The 26,483-nt window shown below is 44.5% G+C and overlaps 1 protein-coding gene across 2 annotated transcripts; it reads left to right on the top strand.

Annotated features, from left to right (window-relative positions):
* The first annotated feature begins 486 nt into the window (after positions 1-486).
* Positions 487-26,475, top strand: ankhd1 (ankyrin repeat and KH domain containing 1). Of its 2 annotated transcripts, none has more exons than XM_069171897.1 (39): positions 487-936; positions 4,435-4,588; positions 11,314-11,470; positions 11,632-11,779; positions 11,950-12,097; positions 12,180-12,413; positions 12,547-12,641; positions 13,285-13,440; positions 13,732-13,813; positions 14,077-14,268; positions 14,403-14,512; positions 14,666-14,753; positions 15,492-15,619; positions 15,722-15,865; positions 15,963-16,065; positions 16,187-16,449; positions 16,607-16,894; positions 16,987-17,449; positions 17,564-17,703; positions 17,820-17,931; positions 18,062-18,207; positions 18,304-18,446; positions 18,961-19,174; positions 19,386-19,561; positions 19,760-19,922; positions 20,005-20,100; positions 20,201-20,317; positions 20,417-20,585; positions 20,709-20,908; positions 21,039-21,400; positions 21,599-21,751; positions 21,963-22,112; positions 22,428-24,009; positions 24,109-24,298; positions 24,541-24,666; positions 24,932-25,183; positions 25,277-25,461; positions 25,552-25,719; positions 25,845-26,475. In XM_069171897.1, exons 1-39 carry the CDS (start codon positions 658-660, stop codon positions 25,902-25,904), a joined length of 8,136 nt encoding a protein of 2,711 aa, XP_069027998.1. In that variant the 5' UTR covers positions 487-657; the 3' UTR covers positions 25,905-26,475. The 2 variants fall into 2 exon arrangements, with proteins under 2 accessions (XP_069027998.1, XP_069027997.1); XM_069171896.1 differs by having other exon boundaries at positions 11,617-11,779.
* Positions 26,476-26,483: the final 8 nt, after the last annotated feature.

Genomic DNA, 26,483 nt, shown 5'->3' with positions numbered 1-26,483 from the left:
TTCTTTGTGGGTGTCTTGTGTGACATAATATACATATATATATATAGTAATGTATTTTTAAATCCTTTAAAAAAAACAAAAACTAATCTAATTTATGTCATTTTAGACATTAAAGCATTGAGTTGTATCAATAATTTGTGAAATCCTGTTGGTACACTCACTTGATACCTGTTATGTCACGTAAAATCACATTAAATAAGTGAATAAAATGTATCAGTGGTGCCAATATAGACTAAAAGCAGTCCATATAATGAGTTCACATGAACTAGTCAAACTAGCAACCAGTTTAGTTGGTCTACCATGTCATGTCTTGACGTTCGTTCCACAGCCTCGTGATATTGGTAAACCTAACATGACGTTGCGGTCTCATGTTTGACAAGCAGCACCGCGGACCAATTGAAAACAGAGGTCTTTCCCGCTGCACCAATAGGATTGTCAGGATTCCACACCGAGGCAGTCTTACTGAGAAACAGTGCGTATCGGGTTAGGTTGTTAGAAAGTTAATGGCTGGGGGAAAGAGATCCTCCTCAACCCTCGCTTCGGGAGAGTTTCTGGATTCCCTGAAGTAAAATCACGCAAATATCCCAAACGGAAGCGCCTGGACGGACGTTTAAGTCAACAACTAGCTCGCTAAACACACGTATCGTGAACACAAGTATGCAGGATGCAGTAGCCGGGACGGCAATGCTGACGGACGGCTTCGAGGACGAGATTGACTCGGTGACTCCTCGCTCCCCAGCGGCAGGGATGGGGGTAGGAGCGACACCAGGAGGAGTCGGACTAGGGGGCATTGGGATCGGTGTAGGTGGAAAGAAAGTACGTCTGTACGGCGAACCGGGCGGGCCTGCAGCGGAAAGACTGGATTTCAAACTCGCGGCCGCGGCCGTCCTCTCCTCGGGTCCGGGATCCGGCAGCGACGAAGACGAGGTTTCAGAGGTAGCTACCGCTAAGCTAGTTAGCTAAGCCCGACCAGAGAGCTAGGCAACATTCCTCTCCTCAAGCGCGAGCTATCGGCTAAGCTAGCGCGTTAGCTCGCAGTTGGCAACCTCCCCCCTCCTCCTCCCCTCCTCCCTCCTCCCTCCCCGGGGCCGCTGATATCACACCAAATTAACCTGCTGTTTTTAACGGAATAACACCCTCTTTTTGTCGGCTCGGGTGCCGTGCGGGACGGTGCGACGTCGACAGCGGTTTTTTTTTTGGGGGGGGAGGAGGTTGGCGAGACGAGAACAGTCTTGTTCACGCTGACCGGCTGAGATGTTTTATTTATGCAGCGCAGGCTGCGGCCTAAACTCGGGTGGAAGAAGAAGCAGCGACGACGGCCTCCCTCCCTCCCTCCCTCCCTCGCTCGCTCGCCCGCCGTCGTCTCTTCTTCCACCCGAGTTTGCGGCTCCTCCGACTGCTTTCCAGCCGCAAGCAAATGGAAGGTGCCCGTTCACCCGTCGGACGGACACGGGCAGATACAATATCTGCCATTTCGTAGTCGTGGTGCAATTACGTCACTTTTCCCCAAATCATGTAAATTAACTCCCGTCGTCCCTCGGCTAAACTTTTCGATCCGTTTAGATGATGTTTTTTTTTTTTTTCCTCAAAGAACTGCTCGAATTTTCCACAGTCGGTGTTGACAAATAACCAGCTGGGTGTTTTTTTTTTTTTTTTTTTTCCCCTTCCTCCTTTCTCTCTTTCTCTCTTTCTCTTCATCATCCTTCGCTTCTGTCGGTCAGATGGCCACCTCCACTGTCAACTTGATTTTGCGTTGTCACATTTTGAGAGCAGCTCGAGTTCATGTTGAGAGGTCTCCCAACTTTCCATGTCTCACACACGGAGACAGAGACAGGTGTGATGACATCTCCACATCTCCGCTAATCATACGTGTGACATGTTTTATATCAGCTCCGGTGGAGGCAAAGATTACAGCAAATATTTGACTCCACTGCACAAATTTGATATGCCACCCCAAATAACCTTTTTTTTTTGTTTTGTTTTTTAATGACCATGTGTCACAGACGCTTCTTGGTGGAATTTATCAAGATATTCAAAGGCTAGACTCACTAAATGCCATGTCATAACCAAACCTTTCTGTTTATCACGGCATGTTTTGTTTAATGTAAGTTTAAAGTTATTAGGATTTCTTAGCCTTACTATTGTGTGGTTATTGAGTTCACCACATCATATGACAGCAGCAGACAGAGTAAAGGAAGTTGTTGGACTAGTAAATGTAAAATATTTGATTTGCACCAACCTATCAAAAAGGCTCATTTTTACTGGAACGCATGAAAGGTTGATGTGGTGTTTACAGACAGAAACACTATCATCAAACAGTTACGGGAGTAGATGGGATTGGCACAGGATTGGCACTGCTGTGCAGTGGACTTTACCTGTTGAGCTGTCTCAACTGATATGTGACCTAAGGAGTATCTTTCCAAAACACTGCAGCTGTGACAGAGGAGTAAGGATATCAGCTGATGCCATTGTTAATATATCCTGGATGTTTTTGTCTGAGCATCGCTGTGTAGTAGCAGACGAAGAAGGACCATATCAAATTTGTCAATTACATCCCAGGAAACTCAATTGAATCAAATTGCAAATGTACGTCCTCTGTGTTATGTTTCTTCATTCACCCAAGTCGGCTTTATAAGGCTGAAAGAGAGCATTTGTTGTGGTGTTTTACTCCAGTGGAGAACTCGCTGCTCTGGGCAGCAGCTAAAATCTGAGCCCCAGGATTAAGCAGATGCCATTCTGGGCCTTTCCAACTCTGTGGATACCAACACTCTGGGAACTGTAGTTCATTAATAGTGAAGACTGATATCCATTGTTGATTATAAAGGCCCCGGTAAAACTACATCCCCCAGGGGCTGTTGTCCTCTGCGTTCCTATCGTATAGCTGAATTCCTCCACATTGCCGAATGCTGACTCGATTCCAACATTTGCTCTGTGGGCCAGACCCTGAAAGCCTGCTGCAGCTTATGTATATGAACACAGAGCGGCATAGTTACTTTCTCGGGTTTTGACACAAGTTGTTTTGCAAACTGTTGAATGACACTAACTTGTCATTTAGTCTGAAAATAATCCTTATTTTAGAATCTCCCATTCAAGGAGATTCAAATTGTAATGTCTGGTGTATTTGTAATTTTCAGTAAGCTAATCTATATACCAGGGCAACTGCACAAGATAAATAAATGACTTTCTCTCGTAGGTACAGTATTTGCTGCAATTTAATATACTCACCTGTGCGGAACTGTGTAAATCAGCCATTATTGTATGGGGTCAGTACACTCAGGTGCCAACAGGATGCCTCTCAATTGAAATAAAAAAAACAAACAAAAACCCGTTTCCCAATACAAAGTTACATCTAACAAGAGAGCTCTGATCATTTTTTTCCTAATTTGTAATCTCAATACAGCGGCTGTAAATTGTACAGATTGTTCATATTTCTGAGGTGAGCATATTGGCAGTTTTTTATTGTAGGGATTTGTTGAGATATTGGTCATTTTTAGACCGACCTGTAATCCAGTGAATAAGTTACTTTGCAAACACGTGAAGATGTCCAGTTGTTACTCTGAAAGTGACTGAATATAAACAAGTCTCTGTAAAATTTGTTCCTAGATGATGTTTGTTTACATTTATGATTTGTTTTCTGATATGTATGCATTGTTTATAAATGATCATATTTCTGATTTGAGCTACAAAACAGGACTTCATTTTTAATTGTGACTAGATGATAAACATGTAATACGTTTCCACCTCTAAGTTCCACTCTTCAGTGACATATTGGAGTGTAGCTACAATTAATATGGTGAAGGATATTGATTTGGGCTGTAGTCACATTTAGAAAAATATTAATCACTGCTGCAGCAGAACTTGGTAGTAAAAAAATTGTAGTTTTCATAAAATTTGTGTTTAGTATGTTTTCTCACTTGTTTGCTTTTCATTTTTTGGGGAGCATTATTTTTTTTGTAATTTCGACTGTAATACGTGATAGCCAGGGGGGCCACAGCTCAGGTATGATCCTGGTGCTGTACTTGGGCAGCTGACTCTCAGATGAATCTCTGTGTGTGCAGGAGTTGTAATTCCTGGCCGTAGCACTTCCTGTGCTTTGACTCTCTTATCCCTCTGCTCCTTTTTGCTTTCCCTCTGTTGAAAGAAACTGTAAATATACAAGAGCCACATGTCTGATCTTTTTATAGTTCGAGTGTGTGGAGGGACACTTTTATACAGAGTAATGTAAATAATCATTTCATGTTTTAAGCAATATACTTTCACATTAGTGTGTGATTAGTTCTCTTAAAAAAATATTGAGCCAGATATTGAGGGTCATTTTACTTGCTCCAGGTCTTTTTAAATGATAGCTTGCATGCCATGTAAAGTTGTGACTAAATACTGCCTTGAAAATAGCAGTGAAAGGAATTCTGATTTGTCTTTCTCCGTCTTTCCCAGGTGGAGTCTTTCATTCTGGATCAGGAGGACCTGGATAACCCCATCATGAAGACAGCGTCAGAGTTGCTTTTGTCCAGCGCCACAGATGGAGTAGATTTGAGGACAGTTGATCCAGAGACACAGGCCCGACTTGAAGCTCTACTGGAAGCTGCAGGTATGACTGCCTCGTCCGCACCTAATTCACCTTAAGATCTGACACGGTGTGTTCATTTGTAGGTGATCAGTTTCTCAATGGCCACACCTATTTTTTACACAGCCATTCTTAGTTTGTGCTCTGACATACAGTAAGTTTGAGTAAGTGAAACCACACCTTCCAGTCTCAGTTTTTTTCTCTTATTTCCAATCCCCAAAAAAGTAGAGGGCTCATGTTGCTTAAGGCCTAAAGCCGATATGGCAGCAAGGAGAACCTGCTGGTTCTGTAAGTATCATATCAGCACATAGTTTGAAAGTGATTTGGTTAAATTAGTTTGATTACAATTTGTAATCTCAATGTAAGAAGGTCTGTGTAGATTAATCCATCAGAGCTGGGTGTCCTGGCCTCGTTTGGGCCTGTGAACATCACCGTGCAGATTAACGCTGGGACATGCTTGAGCCTCCACAGCATGCACAGAGCTTGTGTTGAACGGCTAATGACTAATCTCATTCTATTCCCCTTTCTCCCTGGTGAGTCCCCACAGAAGAAGTAGAAACTGACATAATCTGTTTGCTTAAGTTATTTTACAGCGTATATAATTAAAATCAATAATGATATTAATAATAGTGTTTCTTAAATTGATTTACCAGGTTTCCTGTATTGTTTTTGTGTCATATCAGAAGAGAGAGCATAGTTTGTGTTTAACGGTTGTGGCGAGAAGATTGGACAGCCTCTCTTCATTCCTCGCATGAACATAGTGGCCAAATACCAAACCTGTCCAGACCATCACCAGGGAAGATGCCAAGCGTCTGGTGATGTCTGTGGGCCTTAGACTTCAGGCAGATATGCAATTAAATATGATGGTGTGGTGACTTTGTTTGGGGTTATTTACATTTTTCCAGTATATTTGAAACACCTCAAATTGGGAGACTCTGTATTAAAAGAGCAACGGTTCCCACTGTTAAGTTTTTAATTGAACGTGGATGTAAACACCTTTTCAGTGTGATGGAGTTACAGAGCATAATATACAAAAACGTGACACCGTCACGCTACTTATACAAGGTTGTACTTAAGTATTTTCCTCTTGAAGTTAATGAGGAGAGGCTGTTCAAACCCTTCACAGAAAAACTTTTAAAAGCACAGAAAACCATCAAAGGAAGGCTGTGATGTGTAGCCTACCAAAGACAATATTAGACTTATCACTTGTCGGACATATTTCTTCTAAATTGAACTGGCTTTTCTTGTGATATAGAACTAAGCTTACATGGTGCAGCCCCATAATGTAGGTAGAAATATATTTTATGTAGATATCAGATCGGTATTTGTGATCTGGTGAAAAATTTTGATGGTGACCTTCATTTCTTTGAATAACACATTTAGATGAATTGCTTTGCATTTGGTTAGGTGTTCCCTGCTTGCTTTACGAAGTCTTTTGTGTTGTAAATGGGCTATAAATGCCCAGTATACTTAATTACAACAAATGCAAGATGTAAGACAAGTCACTCATGCATTATTAATGAAGGCTACTGTTACCACTAGCCATACTTGGGTGACCTTGACTAATAGCTTTCATTCTCTTTACTGGTTAATATAGCTGTAATGTGAGTGATAAAATGTCAAAACTGCCGGTAGTGTACAAATGTAAAACCAAGTCAGCATTAACTAATAAAACTTGACTCTGAAAAGAAGCACAATCCCTGAAGGTAGTAACACAAGTCCTCCTCAGGTCATAGTTGTCCATTACATACACTCAGTGGCCACTTTGAGGTGAACTTGAACAGTCTAGGACAAGTGAATGTAACTACTCTGCCATAAATACATATTTTGCAAAGGTGAACTACATTTTATCGATATGTTTCTAGTTTAGGGTCCTCCCTATTCACATACAGGGCAGAATATTAGAAACAACTCTCAATATAATGCAGTCCCGTCCAATATACAGTATCACCACCACTAAATATGAGCAACGTGCTAACATCTGTTACAGTTTCGAAAAAAAACCTCAACATAATGAACATCATAAAAGTCAACTAAATGGCAGAACAATAATATTGGATTGTACAGATCTATCTAATAAAGCGGCCTCTGAGTTTATACCACAGTACTTTATTGTTTTGTATACAACGCCTTCATGCTTCTTAGATTTTTAGACAGTATCAAGCCAAACATTGATGTTGTAATGTATTATTATTGCCCTGCAGGCTTCAGGCTAGGGGTCGGCTGTGTTGCCCGTAATTGGATGATGGGCTTTCATGTGTTCTTTTAGAACAATTTTTCTTACAGTCTGAAAGCAGTGACAAAATCAGAACGGTGGTTACGTTCAGGTCCATTTGAAATTAAATGTACAGCACAAGATAATGTGCTTAAAGTGAAGGGATATGAATACTTTCTCAACCAAGTATGTGTTTTTGAGATCTGTATGTGTGTGTGTGTGTGTAGTAACCAAATACCTCAATGTCAGTATTGCAACAGTATTGTAGGGATGACTATTGATGTTTTCACAAAATATTTACACAGAGATTTTGGATAAATAATCATTAGTAACGTGAATATAATGAGTAAGTGGGTAAAGGTAAAGAATACAACATCTAGAACAGTTTGGGAAGTTCAGAAGATTATGTCACTTTACTGTAACGCAGCCTTTAAAATCAGAAAAAGACTACTTAGTACTAGAGCCAGAAAATGATCCCTCAGGGACGAGGATCAAAGCTGTTGTAGACCAGTAAACAAGATGCGTTGTTTCCTGGAGTGATATCTATTCTATATCGCTGGCACAGTGTACTGCATGCTAGAGCTTTGAAAAGGACAAAAAATATATATATATATGGATATATAATATTCTGCATTTGGAAGTCAGGAGAGGCAGTGCTGAGGATTCCTTTGGATTTATCATGTCTAAACTGCAGGTCTGATGTCCACTGAAAGCACTGAGTCTTCATTTGACTTGTGCTTCAACAGATGGAGAATGAACTATTTTATTTATTTGGTTTTCACACCTCAGTAATGCGTCATGAACTGTGTTTCTCTTTCCTAAGCTGCAGTGCAAACTTTATTAAAAGAGCTCCCAAAAAAAGTAGCTGATCAACACTGACGTGAGAACGATATTAGTTTAACAAAGAATATATTTTTGTTGATATAAGGCTATTGCCTCTATCTGTACAGTGTTGTGAACAGGCTTTAATTAGATCACAATAAAATTATGTCTTTTGAGGCACGAATCGGGCAGGAGCAAATGGAAGCTAATTAACTACTAAAAACGTGTAACATAAATAGATGGAGACATCGACAGAGACTTCCATGTGAAATCTACACAATTATGAGCTGAATCAAGTCAGCAAAACAGCAGAGCCTCACCTCAAGTGAGCCGCTCTGATGAGCGACCAGCGGATACAGACGCACTGCATTGACTGTCTGCAGTGAGCTCTGGCAACTCTCATGCCAACGCTGCAAAGGTACGAGGTGATGTTCTCTTGTTCAATGACCGGCTGCTGCGGTGTATAAAACGTCTTCCGGCCTTGACATCGAACTGTCAAACTCTAGTGTTCTTGTTTTGTTGTTTTGGTGGACTGCTGTCATGCCACATGAAGCAGAAACATGTGACTTTACTCGTATTAGAACATATTGTACATGCAAATACATTAAGCAAACATTTTAATAGGACAATTTAGGGGAAAAGAAAATATAGTAAAATAATATAGTATGGCAAAAATAACCCCCCCCAAAATTGACAATGGATCAAAAGAAATATAAAAGAGTTTAAGTTTAATTTTTTTCCCCCCTAAAGTAATTCATACAATAAAAGACATGTAGACAAAAAAAACGTACCTCAAAAGCTAAATGGAAATCGCATACAGCGCCGTCTGTGGCGCTCGCTGACCGGTTCGTGTCGGTAATCAGGTGGTTGAGAGGTATTTGTGATCTTGTGGCAACAACCAACAAGGTAAACGGGGCTTTTAGACCAATTCCTGTGCACACAGTAGATGTCAGTGTTACATGTGACTCTTCTGATTATGGGAAACGGAATAAATCACAGTAGCTCGTAAGCCGAGGCTTACCAGCAATAAAAATGCTGGATCTGAAGTTGGTTGAGACAATTTTGATGTTGTTGCACAGCAGTATGCAAGTTCATTTCTTGTTTAACAACTACCACCTTGATTGTTTTCATTCATGCATGCGAGTGTCTTGCAATGCCAGTTGTTTATTCTGAGAGAGCGTTTGGTGTATATTCACCTGTAATGACACATTTTCTTTCGGTACAAATAGATGGAACATCATGTTGTTTGTGTAAACATGCCAGAGGTTTGGGTGGAGCTGGACAAGAGCAGGTGCTTATGGGTAAACACACTGAAGGAAGTGTCTTTCTTTTTCGTTAGCCATATAAGTAAGTTAATAAGAAGGTAAGAAAGTCTGAAGTATCTGTGAATAACTGAATGTGAGCAACATTGTGCTGCAGGCTTGGCAAGTGTCACCCAGGAAGTAATGATACTTTGTAGCCATTTAAAAAAACAAAAACAAACAAACAGTAACTAGCAAACATTTAAACCGGGTGCCAGTATGCTGTTGACAATCTGACCAAGAGAAATACAACTCCCGTCTATCCCGGCTTAGTGAGCAGTTTCACTACATGTGAAACTCTTTTTTTATTTTTTTTTTATTCAAGTTGATTCATGGTTATCAAAACATTTGCCTTTGTTCAGAAAGTCTTCACTTTTAATGTTGGCTCGCACTGGCTTTTGTCAAACACTGGGTAAAACTTGACGTTATAACTTGGATCAAAAGGTTTACTCTGATTACAATCAAGTGTTGGTGGTACAATAGGTGAAAATAGCTCAGTAGGTTGCCAGTTTGATTTGAACCAACCAAAAACACGTTTGTACACACACAGGGACATTGTACTCGCCTAAGAACGAATTAAACCTAAATTGGTGAAAGTCGGTTATTATTTCAAGTGTGATCTACAGCTGTAGTCCGTTATTGTTTTAGACAAACGCGTCAAAAAATATAATCACCCTCAGTTGCTTTCTTTGTTTTCCTCCGACGTGTTTATAGTACATGAAATCCCTTTTTTGCGTTCAGTCTGTTTTGGTTCAGTGAACTTGCATTCTCAGAGATAAACACAATACAGTAAATCTTTAATGATCAACTTCCTCAACCTCTTGTTTCCCTCGTGCCTCGGGGACTGTTGCGAAATCCTCGTCTGAGAGACGGACTAAGTTTAGCTCGAGTCGCAGGCCTAGTGGTGAAAACAGAGGAGGACCTAAGGGCTGCAGCTCACTTATGCCTGGCTAATGGTTGGGTTCAAGATGAGGCCCACATGTTCAAAGGGAGCCCTTTTTTTTTTTCTTTCTTCTTCTTCTCTCTTTACTTCATTTCTACACATGCCCTTAAAATGTACACGACCACACTCGTACACAAACACTTGAATGTTGGGAAATGGTCCGTGTTCTGTTTTCTGAAAGAGATCTTTCAATGTAGGTCATTAGAAAAAGCTTTTTGTACTGCTTGCTCTTGTTTTTCATTCCCCTCCTTGGCTTTCTCCTCTTTCGTGACAAACACACATACTCAAACACATTTTTCTCTCATATGTCATTTTTGTTTTCTTCCCAGTTGTGCGTCTTTCTCTTACTGACCACTGTCTCCTGTTTCTGCCTCTCTCACACTCACCGCCTCTTACTGATCTATAATTCACATAGGATGAGACATTTTTCTCTTCAACCATTAACAGCCTGAACCTATTGTATGAAGACTACTATAGGCGACTAACATTACCTCCCTCACTGCATTCATGTTGTTGGGAACACAGATCGGATTCCCATTGTTGCTCAGTGAATATTGTCTTTTAACTGACTATGAGAAAAATAAAGAGTTAAGAATCATAGACGTTGCATTGGATGTGACGGTAGGAATTTTTTCTTATCGCAGTTAAAAGTGACGTATTCCCGCAGTTTGACAGTTCACTACAAATGTCCTCCCATGTTCCACTCACTGGTACACGATGTGCTCCGTCAGCTCCCGTGCAATCGTATCGTTTTTAAAAGCTTTGTAATCCATGTTTGAACTGCAGCGGCTCTGTGGGAACATATTTTTTTTTCTGCATTGAAAACACTTGTTGTTAGCAGGCCAGTAGCAATCCCATGAGGCCCTGGGATGAGTCTGTCGGCCAATCAGTGGCTGTGTTCCCGATCTCAAACACATTGCACAATTGAGTTTGACCCCATTCGTCTTATCAATACACCCAAACTAAAATTAGTAGAAATATGTAGAAAAGCGTGGTAGTGTAATAAATAATATATACAAGCGCCAAAACCCCTTGAACATATGGTTGAAAGAAAGTCAATGATGATGACTTAACAATGGTTATTGTGTTTGTAGTTTATATTACACACCATGTGCACTTCTGTAGCTTTCACCAGGAAAAAAAGAAAGCAGTGACGACAGTAATGAGCGCAACGATCAATCGGCATCACATGACTGGTATTGCAGTCATGCATTTATTGTCACAGACCTGATTGGAAGTAGTGAAAGGATATATATTAAGCCATATTAACAAATGCTTGTGTGTGTGTTTTCTGTGTGTGATTTTTTTTGTTTTTTTTTTGTTCTCTTTTTTCCTCTTTGTGTATGCTGCTACTAACCCTGGATTGGATTGGCTGGACTGGACTTGCTTCTTCATCTGGTCTGGTGTGGTTGTGCTCCCCTGTGGTTTGCATTTCCCTACGCACCTCTGCCCTTTTGATGTTCGGCAGGCATCGGTAAACTGTCCACTGCCGATGGTAAAGCTTTTGCAGACCCCGAAGTGCTACGCCGACTGACGTCATCTGTGAGTTGTGCCCTGGACGAGGCTGCAGCCGCCCTGACCCGAATGAGAGCTGAAAACACACTCAACGCCGGCCAAGCAGACAAGTATGTATCTTGCCCTTACTGTACTAAGTCATCTCTCAGTATCTAGTATATTTGCATGCGTGTACGTGTGTTTCCTCCCTGGAAGCGACTGCGTTATTGTGAGGCGTATGTGTGTTCACCTGCCACAGTGGCAGTAATTGTAGCAGTCTGGTTATTTTCAGCCGTAGTTTAGCCGAGGCGTGTTCAGATGGGGATGTCAACGCTGTGCGCAAATTGTTGGATGAGGGACGGAGCGTCAACGAACACACAGAGGAAGGAGAGAGCCTGCTCTGCCTCGCCTGCTCGGCTGGCTACTATGAACTTGCACAGGTATAAAGGAGAAGGGTTGGAGTGGTATATGATGTCGTATCATTATGAATCACGTGTTTTGGAGTATGGTTTCTGTTCCCCGAAAAAACAAACAGTCATGATGTTTATTGACGTAATGAGGAAATCACTTCTTGGTGACAGACCTCATAACTTTATGATTTCATCATCAGGTGTTGTTGGCCATGCATGCCAATGTGGAAGACAGGGGCATCAAGGGGGACATAACGCCACTTATGGCTGCTGCCAGCGGAGGCTACGTGGACATTGTCAAACTGCTTCTCGTCCATGGGGCAGATGTCAATGCACAGTCCTCCACAGGTCATCCTAATTTCTCAAATTCAGAATTGTTCCTTTATTCTGTGTGTTTCGCAGTCAGCTAAATTTCTCCGCTGTCTTCCAGGCAACACAGCCCTGACGTATGCATGTGCCGGTGGCTTCGTGGACGTGGTGAAGGTGCTGCTGAAAGAGGGTGCTAACATCGAGGACCACAACGAGAACGGACACACACCTCTTATGGAGGCAGCCAGTGCTGGCCACGTAGAGGTGGCCAGGGTACTCTTGGAGTATGGCGCCGGCATCAACACACACTCCAATGAGTTCAAGGAGAGTGCTCTCACACTTGCCTGCTACAAAGGTCAGAACTCAAATATGGTGTAAACGGTTTGTGAGTCTTTTTGGTTGTGTTTGTCAGGTGATTTGCGATTTTACATCCTCTTTGCAAACAATGGTTGAAAAGTTTAGAAACTGGATTTTTGTTCCTCCTGCAGGGCACTTGGACATGGTGCGTTTTCTATTGGAAGCTGGAGCAGACCAGGAACATAAAACAGATGAGATGCACACAGCACTGATGGAAGCTTGCATGGTGAGCATCTGACCCAAACCTTATTCTACATTTCACACCTGAAACTTGCTTTAAGACGCCAGATTTGCTGGTATTTGATCGTATTTTTCTTTCAAATAAACATCGCACTGTAAAATTTCAACAATTTCCTTTTAAGTTAGTCACCAACATCATCAAGATTTTGTCGCATTGTACACCTTTTGGGTCACAGAACAGATCAGAAATAAAAACCAGTTCAAAATTAGCCTTTTTATAAGCTAACCAGAAGAGCAGAAGCTCAACAGCTGGAGTCACTTCGTGTTCACGCACAAACATTTTCACAGAGCGCTCAGCCCAAAGTAGACTGAAATCCTCAACTTGATTTTAATTTCAACCTTCTCACCCAGGGAGTCTTATTTTGTTTTTCATCCAGCCTGGTCCACGAGAATAATTTCCATCCATTATCTTGATGGACGATAATGATTGCACTATTTTAAATGTATCAATACAGACCTTGCTTAAAAGTTAAAAAAAAATAAAATAGTTTTGTTTGTGTTGTAGTCTCCCATCTTGAATTTGAATTCTGAAGTCTCAGACAGGTTGCATTTTAGCTCAACTGGAAAGTGGTCCCATATATTTATTCAGGTGCTTATCTCTACATTCTCTGTGTGTCTCGCTGTCCCAGGACGGCCATGTGGAGGTGGCACGGCTGCTGTTGGACAGCGGCGCGCAGGTCAACATGCCAGCTGATTCCTTTGAGTCGCCCCTCACCCTCGCAGCATGTGGAGGACACGTGGAGCTCGCAGCCTTGCTCATAGAGAGAGGAGCCAACCTGGAGGAGGTATGCAGAGAGACAGACACGTAGATACCAACACAAGTATGGGAAAGATCAAGGATCTGTATCTATAAACACTTACCTCCATAGTGCCTTGGTACTATTGGTATACAGTGTAACTATGTTTTTCCAAAATGGAAATTTTGATTCTTAGTAACATTTAATTCACATTCATGAAACAAATTGCTAACTAAAGGCTAATTAGAACAAACACGAGCAAACCAGGAAGATCACAGAGTACACAAGTCGAGCTGATTTCCACACCAATGAGTAATCTTTGCTTGTGCCTGTGTCAAGGTTAATGATGAGGGCTACACCCCCCTGATGGAGGCAGCCAGAGAAGGCCATGAAGAGATGGTCGCGCTGCTGCTGGCACAAGGTAGGAAGCTTTCTTCTCACATCTGTCAAATGTAAAATTAATATCAAATGCCATTTTAGTGAATAGTTTACACTTGTTTGTATTTGTTTTATCTGTGCTCAGTCCTTTCTTTTTTTTTTTTTTTTTTTTTTGTCTGCTTTTGAAAATGAAAAAAAAAGAGAAGAGTCTGTAAAGGGACATTGACATGGTTATGCTCCAATTATTCATGTTTTGCCCTTTTTGAAACCATTTCATTTTCGTTCTTTTCTTGAAATGCTGTCCAGGTGCTAACATCAATGCGCAGACAGAAGAGACCCAGGAGACTGCTTTGACTCTTGCATGTTGCGGAGGCTTCTTGGAAGTGGCTGACTTCCTCATAAAGGCAGGGGCTGACATAGAATTGGGCTGCTCTACACCTCTAATGGAGGCTGCACAGGAAGGCCATCTGGAGTTGGTTAAATACCTACTGGCTGCAGGTAAGCAAGAAGAATGAAGGCAAGGAGCTGCAGATAAAGCAGAACAAAGAGACAAATTGTGTGCTAAACTGTAGTATAATTTCTTAGTTATCCCTATGTGCTTACAATTCTAATCTCTTGTTTTTGCCTTTCAGGAGCAAATGTTCATGCCACCACGGCAACAGGTGACACCGCGTTGACATATGCGTGCGAGAACGGACACACTGACGTGGCGGATGTGCTGCTTCAGGCTGGAGCCAACTTGGTACGCCATACTCTTAAATCCCCTTTGTCGATACTGACTGTTTAGTGTGCAAATGTCCATTGATTGAACTGAGCATCGTCTTCTGTGCCTGTTAGCCCTTTTGTATAATTCTGTACTAAACCTAACAAATGCATCTTCATCCTTGTCCTCTAGGAGCATGAGTCTGAAGGGGGGCGGACGCCCTTGATGAAGGCCGCGAGAGCAGGACATCTCTGTACAGTGCAGTTTCTCATCAGCAAAGGTGCGTTATTGACGAGCTGTAAAGGTTTACTAAATGAAATGCATTCTTTTAAAAATCACTATTTGTTTGAACCTAAACCAACTAAAAATATACTTCAGTGTCTTTCTTGAAAAGTTGAGATGTAGACTGTTGATGCTTGTGAAACATTGGCCATTTAATCCACATTTGTGACTTCAGTTCAGTGACCTGAATAAAGGAGGACATATTTCCTGAGCTTCATCCTGTTTCACAAAGACAGTGCACTCCATTAAACTTACCACCTACGAGTAAAACTCAAAAACTCCTGACCACTATCCAATGAGTTATTCCTTGTTGTCCTTTTGCACTTTTCAGCTATTCTTTCAGTTCTCTGGTCTTGGTGACTGACTTCCTTGTCTGTATATGGCAACCTTATGAAGGGAATACATTTAAAGCAGGTCTCCAATCTGGGTAGAGGCAGTTTTATGGGAATAAAATTGGTAATTTAATAGAGTTAAATAGGTCGTGATAATCTCATTACACAAGATCAGAATTTAATTTTTTTTAAATTGGATTATGTTGATTTCAGCAATTTACTTTATCCTACAAGGACTCCAAAGCTTGTCAATTTGACAGTGTATTTTTCACTGATACAATTACCTTTGCAAGTGACTAGACACCTCCTAACAGATGAATTCATATTTGTTGTATTACTTGTGTTCTTGATTACTCTCATATGTAGTGAGTTCATGTGTTTACTTGTGTTCTTGTTCTGTCCAGGTGCTAATGTGAACAGAGCTACTGCCAACAATGATCACACAGTGGTGTCTCTGGCCTGCGCTGGAGGACATCTGGCTGTGGTGGAGTTGCTGCTGGCACATGGGGCGGATCCTACGCACAGACTCAAAGTAATGCACACAGCGTGGATGTTAAAAAGAACATTATGGTCACTTATATGTGATTAATGAAAACACGCTATAAATACTATGTCATGTTTCTCTCTTTTGTAGGATGGTTCAACCATGTTGATAGAAGCTGCTAAGGGTGGTCACACCAATGTGGTGTCCTACCTGTTGGACTACCCCAACAACATCCTGTCTGTCCCCGCGCCCGACCTTTCCCAGCTCACACCCCCTTCGCAAGATGCCTCTCAGGTACATACCACAGTATACCGAGTTTTTAATGTTATTCTGGGGAAAAGATTTGTTTTTAGTAAAGATCGTTAGTCTAACATGTCTTCTGTCATAACAGGTCCCTCGTGTCCCATTCCAAGCTCTCGCCATGGTAGTGCCCCCTCAGGAGCCCGACAGAGCCCCATCAAACATCGCTACACCCCCACCCGTCTCCAGCAAAGGTAAACAGTGCTACGAGCTCTGTGTCCCAACAAGTGTTCTCTTGAAATGAAGTTTCAGACTTCACTAAAACATATTGTTAACCCATTGTAATGCACAACCTCTCTGATCTCCTTTGTTCAGGCGTGTCTAAACAGAGACAGGCAGCCCTTCAGCCCGGTGTCCCCAGCTCGGTTGGCCGGGGGCCTGAAGCAGAGCCCCTGCCACCCTTCCACTTGTGCCAGCCTCTAGAGTGCATTGTGGAGGAGACGGAGGGAAAGCTGAACGAGCTGGGCCAGAGAATTAGCGCTATTGAGAAGGCTCAGCTACAGTCGCTAGAGCTTATTCAGGGGGAGCCGCTCACCAAAGACAAGATTGAGGAGCTGAAGAAGAGCAGAGAGGAGCAGGTATGATCCATCATCCACTGAAGATCTGAACTCATTTTGAATGTTCTTGGTAAAATGAACATTACCTTACAAGCTAATTTTCACTTGAATGCTGTTTTACATGCATAGCACCGTAGCAGAAGTCAGTCAAACAAGGACCTGTCTGTTTTCTACTTAGGTGCAGAAGAAGAAGAAAATCTTGAAGGAGCTGCAGAAGGTTGAGCGCCAGCTACAGCTGAAAACACAGCAACAGTTCACCAAAGAGTACATGGAAGCAAAGGGCTTAAAGGAAGAGCAGGAGCCTGGGCAGAGCCAGGGGCCAGGTCCAGGGCCTGGAAATATGATGTCTCTTCCAGGGCCCCTTCCCACCACAGCAGGTGCCCAAACACACGCTGGCTCTGACACGGATGAAGAGGCCAACAAAGATGGAGAGCAAGACGAGCAGCCCGGAGAGGAAGGGGACGAGGTGAAATCCTATAATTATTATTTGTAATGTTAGTTCCCTGACAGTGTGTTTATAGTCTCCAGAGGCTTAAGGTGCTTTCTGTGCATTTTCAGGAAGAGGAAGATGATGACGAAGAGGACGGTTCCGAGGAAGAGGCAGACGGAGAAGACGATGACTACCCCAAGCTTCCTCAGGTTGGCACTATCCTCTACAGGGATGGGCCCCAGCCGCCCCAGCAGCCTCCTCTGCCCCCTTCGCCACAGACTCAGCCCCAGCCGCCTCCTCCGCCTCTTCAGACTGCCTTTGTCCCTATCCAACCGCTGCCAGACTACAATCCTGCAGACTACCCGGGAAGTACCAGCCCAGAGCTGCAGAGGGTACTGGTGGGGCAGCAGATGTTGGGTCAGCAGCAGCAGCAGCAGCAGCAGCAGCTGCAGCAGCTGCAGCAGCTGCAGGGTCAGGGTCAACCGCTGGCTGGGTTAGGCCCAGGAATGATACCTCAGCAGGCTCCAGACGGGCTCATGGTAGCTACACCTGCACAGACGCTCACAGACACACTGGATGACATCATGGCAGGTAGGAACATTTCTATTGGAAGATGTCTTGAGACTTCTGATTTTTATAACTAACTTGATATGAGACTCTGGTACAACCTAAGCTGTATGTTTGGATATATTTTCTCTGTTGCAGCTGTGAGCAGCCGCGTGCCCATGCTGAACACTACAACTTCGCCCACACCCCTGTCCCAGCCGCCCTCACAGACGCCCGCAAACATCGCCTCTCCCCCATCGGTTCTGCCCCTCTACCCCTCTGTCGACATAGATGCACATGTGAGACACAACACTGCCTGACATGAAATCTTAAAACTGAAAATGCAAGTGAATACACACCTGCACAAAGTCATCATCCTGTTAAGAGATGCTTCCCCCCCCCCCCCCTCCCACAGACGGAGAGTAACCACGACACGGCGCTGACGCTGGCATGTGCAGGAGGACACGAGGAGCTTGTGTCTGTCCTGATCGCACGGGGAGCCAACATTGAGCACCGGGACAAAAAAGGTATAAAAGTGATGATAATAAAATGTGTACGTGAAAAAGACTTCTCATGGTATTATGAATATTTGGGAAGTATGAGTTGGGTTTTAATTCATAGTTGGGCTTTCATATAACACAAAAACTCTTTCCACAGGTTTCACTCCTCTGATCCTGGCTGCCACTGCTGGCCATGTGGGAGTGGTTGAGGTGCTTCTGGATAAAGGGGGTGACATTGAGGCTCAGTCAGAGAGAACCAAAGACACACCCCTCTCCCTGGCCTGCTCTGGGGGACGCCAGGAGGTAAACACATTGTCTTTCAGTTTACCCTCATAATAGTGACCTTCCGGCTAAACGTATCCCCGGCTTTAACTATGTTGTGTATTTTTTGTTGGACAGGTTGTTGAGCTGCTGCTGCTGCGGGGCGCTAATAAGGAACACCGCAATGTTTCAGACTACACGCCTCTTAGCCTGGCTGCTTCTGGGGGCTACGTCAACATCATCAAGATACTCCTCAATGCTGGAGCTGAGATCAACTCCCGGTGAGCCACACAAACCACTATATACAGTTCAGGCCACACGTCCTGCCATATCAGGTTAAAATGAAGCAGAAAACCTTCTCTTTAGTCCGAATGCTACTACATGTTTGAGATCCTAAAAGTGAGTGAGTGAGTCTGTAATTTGGAGAATCTTCAGTTTTTAAACCACACGGTGCCACAAGTATAGCATCTGAGTAAAAGGTGCTTTCAGGTTTCAGCTGCAAATACACGAGAAGTAGCAGCGTAGTGATTACGTCCAACTTCTATTTGATGAATATGGAAACAGTATGGCAGTACACTGATAAGTGAAAACACACGTTGAGTGCCAAAATTGAAATAAAAATCATGATATTTACTGAAACAAAAACTATGCTCTGTGTTTTAACAAAAGAATCACCATGATAAAGCAGTCCCTCGTATAGCATCCACTCCATTTTATGCTTGTTAGTGCACATTTAACTGTTGGCGTTTGAATTTAGTTTTTGGTCTCTAAAGAATATATTTACTTTTTCACCAGGACTGGCAGCAAGCTGGGAATCTCTCCTCTGATGCTGGCAGCTATGAACGGTCATGTGCCGGCAGTGAAGCTGTTGTTGGATATGGGCTCGGACATCAACGCCCAGATTGAGACCAACAGAAACACGGCTCTGACCCTTGCCTGCTTTCAGGGGCGCGCTGAGGTGGTCAGTCTGCTGCTCGATCGCAAGGCCAACGTAGAGCATCGCGCTAAGGTGAGGAGTCTTGTTCACATGTACCGAGGCGAACGAACTTCCACTTACTTGATTTAATGATTAATTTATATTTTTTGCTGGATAGCCATTCATTTATATTCATCCTTTTTATATATTCTAATAAGTATAATGACCGGAATCAATATTCTGGTCCTTTTGTTTCTGGTACGTCTAATGGTCATCTTGCTAACTGATTCCTTGCTTCAAACAGACCGGTCTAACTCCTCTGATGGAGGCAGCTTCAGGAGGTTACGCAGAGGTGGGCCGAGTGCTGCTGGACAAAGGTGCCGATGTCAACGCTCCCCCTGTCCCATCCTCCCGAGACACTGCCCTCACCATTGCTGCCGACAAGGGCCACTACAAGTTTTGTGAGCTTCTCATCAACAGGTGAGTGCTCTTGGGCCTTTCAGTATAGAGCCATGTTGTAGTTTTCTTATTATGAGCACAATAAAGGCACACGTTTGGTGAATTTTAACTAGATGTTGGCCATAAAGTCAGCATGTTGTATTTATCCTGGGTCCCAACCCCATCAGCTAGGTGGTTTGCTTTGACTTCTTAAAGCAACACTTGTTTCTTTCTTTTCAGGGGTGCTCATATTGACGTACGAAACAAGAAAGGGAACACTCCCCTCTGGCTGGCGGCAAATGGCGGTCACTTTGACGTGGTCCAACTCCTGGTGCACGCCAGTGCTGATGTGGATGCAGCCGACAACCGCAAGATCACCCCACTCATGGCTGCTTTTCGCAAGGTGCACAAACCTAAAATAGTGAGTGGGTCATCCTATACTTTGGCGAGCGTCTGTTTACTAACCATTTTCCTTAACCTTTCAGGGTCATGTGAAGGTGGTGCAGTATCTTGTGAAGGAGGTCAACCAGTTCCCATCAGATATTGAGTGCATGAGATATATCGCCACCATTGCTGACAAGGTGGGTATCGATTTCCTTTAGTGCCATTAGTTGTTCACAGCTATTAAACTGATAGTGATTGAGATATGAGCAAAGCTCTAACTCCAGCTGTTTCCTGCAGGAGCTGTTGAAGAAGTGTCATCAGTGCATGGAGACTATTGTCAAAGCTAAAGACCAGCAGGCAGCTGAGGCCAACAAGAATGCCAGCATTCTACTCAAGGAGCTCGACTTGGAGAAGGTAATGTCAGACCCTATGGCTGTGCTTCGACAGATGAAAGCGTTCTGCAATACATGGATGGAGGAAGGCCAACATTTTTTCTGTGACTCTGTGTAACAGTCCCGAGAGGAGAGCAAGAAGCAGGCCCTGGCTGCCAAGCGTGAGAAGAGGAAGGAGAAGCGCAAGAAGAAGAAGGAGGAGCAGAAGAGGAAGCAGGAGGAAGAGGAGGGCCAGAAAACTAAAGAGGAGTGCTCTGAGATGCAGGAGCAGAAGGAGGATTCAGCTGATGGTACACTTTTTTCACTTTTAACTCTTCAAAATAAAAGTTTTTTAAGACTTTAGGTTATATTTTTACCAGAATAACTCGCTTGATCACTGTTCCTATCTGAACATTACTCCTTCCCTCCCACAGAATCAGAAGTCCCTATCGAACCACCCAGTGCAACGACCACCACCACCATTGGCATATCTGCCACCTCCACCACTTTCACTACAGCTTTTGGTAAGAAGCGAGCGAGTGTGGCCACGACCCCAAGCACTAATCGTAAGAACAAAAAGAACAAGACCAAGGATTCAGCACCCAATGAACCCATCATATTACAGGATCCGCAGGTGAGCATGGCTGCCTCTGCCGTTTCAGATTGGTAATGTCTCAGTCGATTTGATTGTCCTGCATTTCACATGCAGACTGGAACTACCCTAATGAATAACAAATTATGACGACCTGTGCATTTCTTTTTAGGTTGCACTAGCACAGCACAAGGCTGACAAGAACAAGATCCACGGTGAGCCGCGGGGTGGGGGTGGGGGAGTGACAGGTGGCAACAGCGATTCTGACCCCTTGGATAGCACCGACTGTGCCAGTGAGAGCAGCAGCAGTGGGGGCAAGAGTCAGGAGCTCAACTACCTCCCTGACCTCACCTCCTCCGCCTCCTCCTCCTCCTCCTCTTCCTCCTCCTCCTCCTCCTCCTCAGCCCCCTCCTCAGGAGCAGCCCAGTCCCAAGCCTTCCTGCCCGGCCCAGAGAAGAGACACTGTCCTCAGCCGCCAACTGACGGCAAAGTGGACAATAAAGTCATAGTCTCCATCTCAAAACCAACGCAAAAGTGAGTCCCTAAAGAACCAGAACACATTTATCATCTGACGTGTGTGTGTGTGTGAGACACTAAGTATTTGGAGTAAGTTCCGTTACATATATTGTCACTTCAGCCAGTGTCAACCAACATGATAAATACAAATATCTTTATTATGTGACATCGTATCAGTGAACCAAATGGTCATGAGCGCTGTCTTTTTTGTCACAGAGCTCTCGACACAAGCGACTCCATCTCCAACTCCTTACCCTCTCCATTCAAGACCATGGCTCTTCCCATCACCTCGCCCAACAGTAAGCTCAGCCTCACAAGTCCCAAGAGAGGCCAGAAGAGAGAAGAAGGTTGGAAGGAGGTGGTCAGAAGGTCAGTTTACAAGTTTCAGTCCACGTGTACACATTTCTTTTGTCCACTGTCAAATTAAACATGTCCTGTGGATTGTGTATACATCCCAAGCATATGCATTGCTTACATACAGAGCTAATTAATTTGCACGTTTTTAATGACTTGTGTACATTTTGAGTACTTTCATCCCAGTGCACATGTAAACACAAACATTTCTCTGCTTCCTTTGAAGATCAAAGAAGCTGTCTGTGCCAGCCTCCGTCGTGTCTCGGATCATGGGTCGAGGCGGCTGCAACATCACAGCCATCCAGGACGTGACAGGAGCTCACATTGACGTGGACAAACAGAAGGACAAGAACGGAGAGAGAATGATCACCATTAGGTAAAAACAATGCCCCCTGGTGGACTGTAAAACCATTGCAGCTGGAATATATCAGTTGGTTAGATGCTTAAATTAAGCACATCAGTCTTTCTTAGATGAAAATGGGACAGTACAAATCTTTGAAACATCTGATCACCATATACACTTAAACTGCTTAAGACTAGCACTGCAGGGAGTACATGTAACAAATGCATACAAACGCCCGCCCGCAGTTTGGTATGTCGCAGATGTTTATCGGGCTAAAATATCAGTGTCATCATGTGTGACTTGTTACGCACAATCACATTCTGAATAAAGTGTGCTGTTTTGCTCCAGAGGTGGCACGGAGTCTACAAGGTATGCAGTCCAGCTGATCAATGCTCTAATCCAAGACCCGGCCAAAGAGCTCGAGGACCTGATTCCCCGGAATCACATCAGAGCCCCAGGCTCCAAAACCACCTCAGCCTCTTTCTCCAGTACCGCAGGGGCCACCAGTGGTTCATCCACCGGGCCAAAGGCTCTGAGCTCATTGGTCACCTCTACAGGCGTCTCGTTTCAACCCTCCTCATCCTCGTCTTCATCCTCCTCTCAGGCTGGGGGAAAGATTGGGAAGGGGCTGTCATCAAACGTCAGACAGCCTTTCCCGGTGTCTCTGCCGCTGGCGTACGCCCACCCTCAGCTGGCTCTACTGGCTGCGCAGACCATGCACCAGATCAGACACCCTCGGCTGCCAATGGCACAGTTTGGTGGCACCTTCTCTCCTGCCGCCAGCACCTGGGGACCCTTCCCTGTGCGTCCCGTGAGTCCCGGCAGTGCTAACAGCTCCCCCAAACACAATGGAGGAACCAACAGCACCGGAGCCCAGGCCAGACCCAACTCGACCCACAGTGAGCACAGCAGCACAGCCGGCTCAGGAGCCCTCGTCACGACCACCAGCACCTCCATTGCTCTTAACACATCTGCAGCCGCAGCCTCGTCTCATACCCCGAATCCTACTCCGTACAACCCCCAAACGAGCGTCCCCACTCCTTCCTCTGTCAGAAAACAGCTGTTCGCCCCTGACCCCAAGCCTGCTGGTGTCACCCCTGTGTCTGTCGCTGCTGTTTCCATCAGTAACAGTGGCAGTAACACAGTACGAGGCACAGGTTCTCCTGCACATCACATCTCCAGCACAACCACAGCGAATACCCCTCAGCAGTCCCTCGGACCCGTTTCACAGCCCCCCATCCAGCCACCTAAATCGGAGCCCAGTGTCGTTGCCCATCCTGGAAAGGACAAGCCCTCTCTATCTGTGGAGAACCAACCCGTTTCTGTCAGTGAGAGCATCAACTCAGTGGGTTTCATTGCCCCTGCCATGGCTTTAGTTTCCAAGCTAGAGCCTCGACAGCAGTTACCTCCTCCACCCTCCTCTGCACCATCAACAGAGGCTCCGTCATCCCTCCTCAACCCGCAGCCCAACTCCCACCTTTCCTCAGCACCTCCCCCAGTCCTGTCACACAATGTTGCACACCCCAACAACACCGTACCCCACTTCTCAGCTCCTGCACCCAGAGTCTCCCATCGTATGCAGCCACCAGGGCCTTACTACTCCCTTTCTGAGCAGCAGCAGCAACAGCAGCAGACGCAACAGCAGCAGCAACAGCAGCAGCAATCTGTGTTCGTACCCTTCAGCGCTCAGCAAGAACCCCTGAAACAAGCCCCAAACCAAACTTCCCAACCAACAAGTTTGCCTCCACAAGCCCAGACCCAAGCTCAAGCCCAGGCTTCGGGCTCCCTTCAGGTCTCTGCTAATCTGGGGATGATAAACGGCTCCCAGATGCAGCATGTCGCCAGCGCGGGCAAGCCTCAGCAGATCCCCCCCAACTTCGGTCCTGCAGGTCTCTTCAATTTCAGCAGCATTTTCGATAACAACAGCCAGGTGAGTTTTAAGTACCAATATCAACACGCGCCTGAAAATACACTTCGACTTTAAACCGTTTCAGGTGACAAGTTGTGATCACTTTTGCTCGACCCGCAGGTGGGAAACAGTCCGGTGTGGGGTGCTTGCCATTTGCCTACTCGATCACCTCCAGATCAGTCGTACTCAGGCCCACCAGCGTACATGAACATGGGCCAGATGGAGAATATGATGCCTCCACCGCCTCCAGACAGCTCCAAAGCCCCTGGCTACCGTTCTGCCTCCCAGAGGATGGTCAACAGTCCCATTGGTACAACTGTGTTTCTTTTAGTTCATATAAAAGATCGTTTTGTGGAGGATTATTTCTCTCTGAATTAAAAAAAACAACAACAGTTCTTAAGAGGAATTAAACTAACGACATCAAAATGGAGGTAGTAACATGCAATGCAACCAAACATGTAGAATTGTAGAAATGTACATCTTAACAGTGGGATAATGTTTTTAGTAAGGTGACATGTTGAGTTATAGTTTTGCTCATTATGCAACCCACAGCGCTAACCAGCTACGCCACCAGTATCTCTGCAAGCCCGGTGTACCTGCACGGTCATACAGCGGTTGGCACGCCCTCATTCAGCAGACAACACTTTTCCCCTCACCCATGGAGTGCATCCACATCAGGTATGAGGCTCACACACTTTGTCATGACCTTTTTCTTTTACATTTTCACCCTTGAAATATCTCAATAGATTTTTTTAGAAAAGCAGTTTTGTGACTGATCCTTTGACACGTGGCTTCTATAATTCTTTTCATTGTCATGAATGAGATGTATTTTTAGAGGCTTATTTTCTTTTGTATCTTAAAGGAACTTTGCAAACCTTTCTGTCAATACTTTGAAATGTCTAAAGTTGAACTTTTTCTTTCTGTACCTCCTCTTTTCCACCAGGTGAATCTCCTGTCCCACCTCCCTCCACGGTTTCATCCTCTGCCCTCTCCACCTCAGCTGTCGCCCCTCCTCCCCAGCCCAAGCCGGGCAGCTCCTCGCAGCAGGACCGGAAGGTTCCCCCACCCATCGGCACAGAGCGGTTGGCCAGGATCAGGCAGACGGGTTCGGTCAACCCACCTCTCCTCACAACCAGCTACACAGCATCCGTTGGACAGGGGGGCATCTGGTCGTTTGGGGTTGGCAGTGCTTCAGGTAAAATCGAAACCCAAACATGCACGGTGTTCCAGTCACGTTAACTGTGATATCCTGTGACGAGGCCATAACTCCCTGTGTGTTTTGGTGCAGAGGCCATGTCTGGTTGGTCCCAGCCCTTGATGAGCAGCCACATGATGCACCCACAGCTGCAGGCAGAGCAGTCTGCCTTCTCTCAGCACCAGCCAATGGAGCAGGACGACACAGGCATCGCAAACCCTGCTAACAACTACCACCAGCCTCAGCATTTGCCCAACAGTTACATGGACTTCCCAAAGGTAGAAGGAAGCAGTATCTCTGTCGGTCATTTGACTCCTGTTTGTCTTCCGGACACGTGTTTTACCAGCTGCCTGTTGTTATCCGTGCAGGGGATGCCCATGTCGATGTATGGAGGAACCATGCTGCCCCATCATCCTCCCATGGCCGAGGGCCCGGGGGGACCGATGTACAATGGTTTGCACGCTGGTGACCCCGCATGGAGCCCCATCATCAAAGTGGTCCCAAACAATGCAGATAACTCTGACCCACAACAGCAGGTAACTTTCAGTAAAGGGAAGGTCAAACTTGCGAGATGTGTGTCGACTTCTTCACTTTCTTTATAAGCTGTAACATTTGACTGCGATTGTTCGAACACACCCCACATCTGTGCTCTCTCCTTCAGGTGTGGCCTGGTACCTGGGCGCCTCATGTCGGCAATGTGCACCTGAACCACGTCAACTAGACTGCGTCCACCGCAATCAAATGCACACAGCATGACCCACAGTGCAAACATGTAATACCAACTGACAAATATGACCGAATGAGACAAAGAAAAATTAAAACATGTAAACTTTAGTAGAGATGTAAAATTGCAGAGCGGAAGTTGAAGAATTGGAAGGTCTCTTGACGCCATTCTTTGATGTGCCTATCTCAAATAAGGAACGATAAAATTGGGCCAGAGCTGTTATCAGTGTCCCAATAATGCAAACAAACATGCGCGATCACCTGTTCAACAGGATCCATTCTCTGCGTAGTTTAGAGATTTTGACTTAAAAACCCACATACACCGTTCTTGGGCTGCAGGGGGCTCAACATGAAGTAGCTATTTAAACTTGGCCCAGAACTAGATGATGATTACCTAAAGAGAAAGAGAAATCAGAACCTTTTAGAGTGGTAAATACATGTATAATTGTTTACATACTAAAAAGGGTTAAAATGAGAGTAAATTTCATGTCGTATAGTGGCTCTACTTTATGTAGCCTGTATTAATGTGAAATATTTACCTTAATATTCAATAAAAAGATTGAAAAGTATTTGTGTG

This window comes from Embiotoca jacksoni, unplaced genomic scaffold, assembly GCF_022577435.1.
Source record: "Embiotoca jacksoni isolate LCO1_2020_lvr unplaced genomic scaffold, fEmbJac1.0.p SCAF_5, whole genome shotgun sequence".
Taxonomy (NCBI): domain Eukaryota; kingdom Metazoa; phylum Chordata; class Actinopteri; family Embiotocidae; genus Embiotoca; species Embiotoca jacksoni.
Note: the sequence above shows the minus strand (reverse complement) of the source record. Positions and strands in the feature narration are given on the sequence as shown.

Excerpts from the sequence above, each read along its gene's own strand:
- ankhd1 (XM_069171896.1), top strand. The coding sequence starts at position 658 with ATGCAGGATGCAGTAGCCGGGACGGCAATGCTGACGGACGGCTTCGAG. Across the intron at positions 14,513-14,665 it reads TTCAGGCTGGAGCCAACTTG|GAGCATGAGTCTGAAGGGGG; the intron begins GTACGCCATACT and ends CTTGTCCTCTAG. Across the intron at positions 17,450-17,563 it reads ACTGGATGACATCATGGCAG|CTGTGAGCAGCCGCGTGCCC; the intron begins GTAGGAACATTT and ends TCTCTGTTGCAG.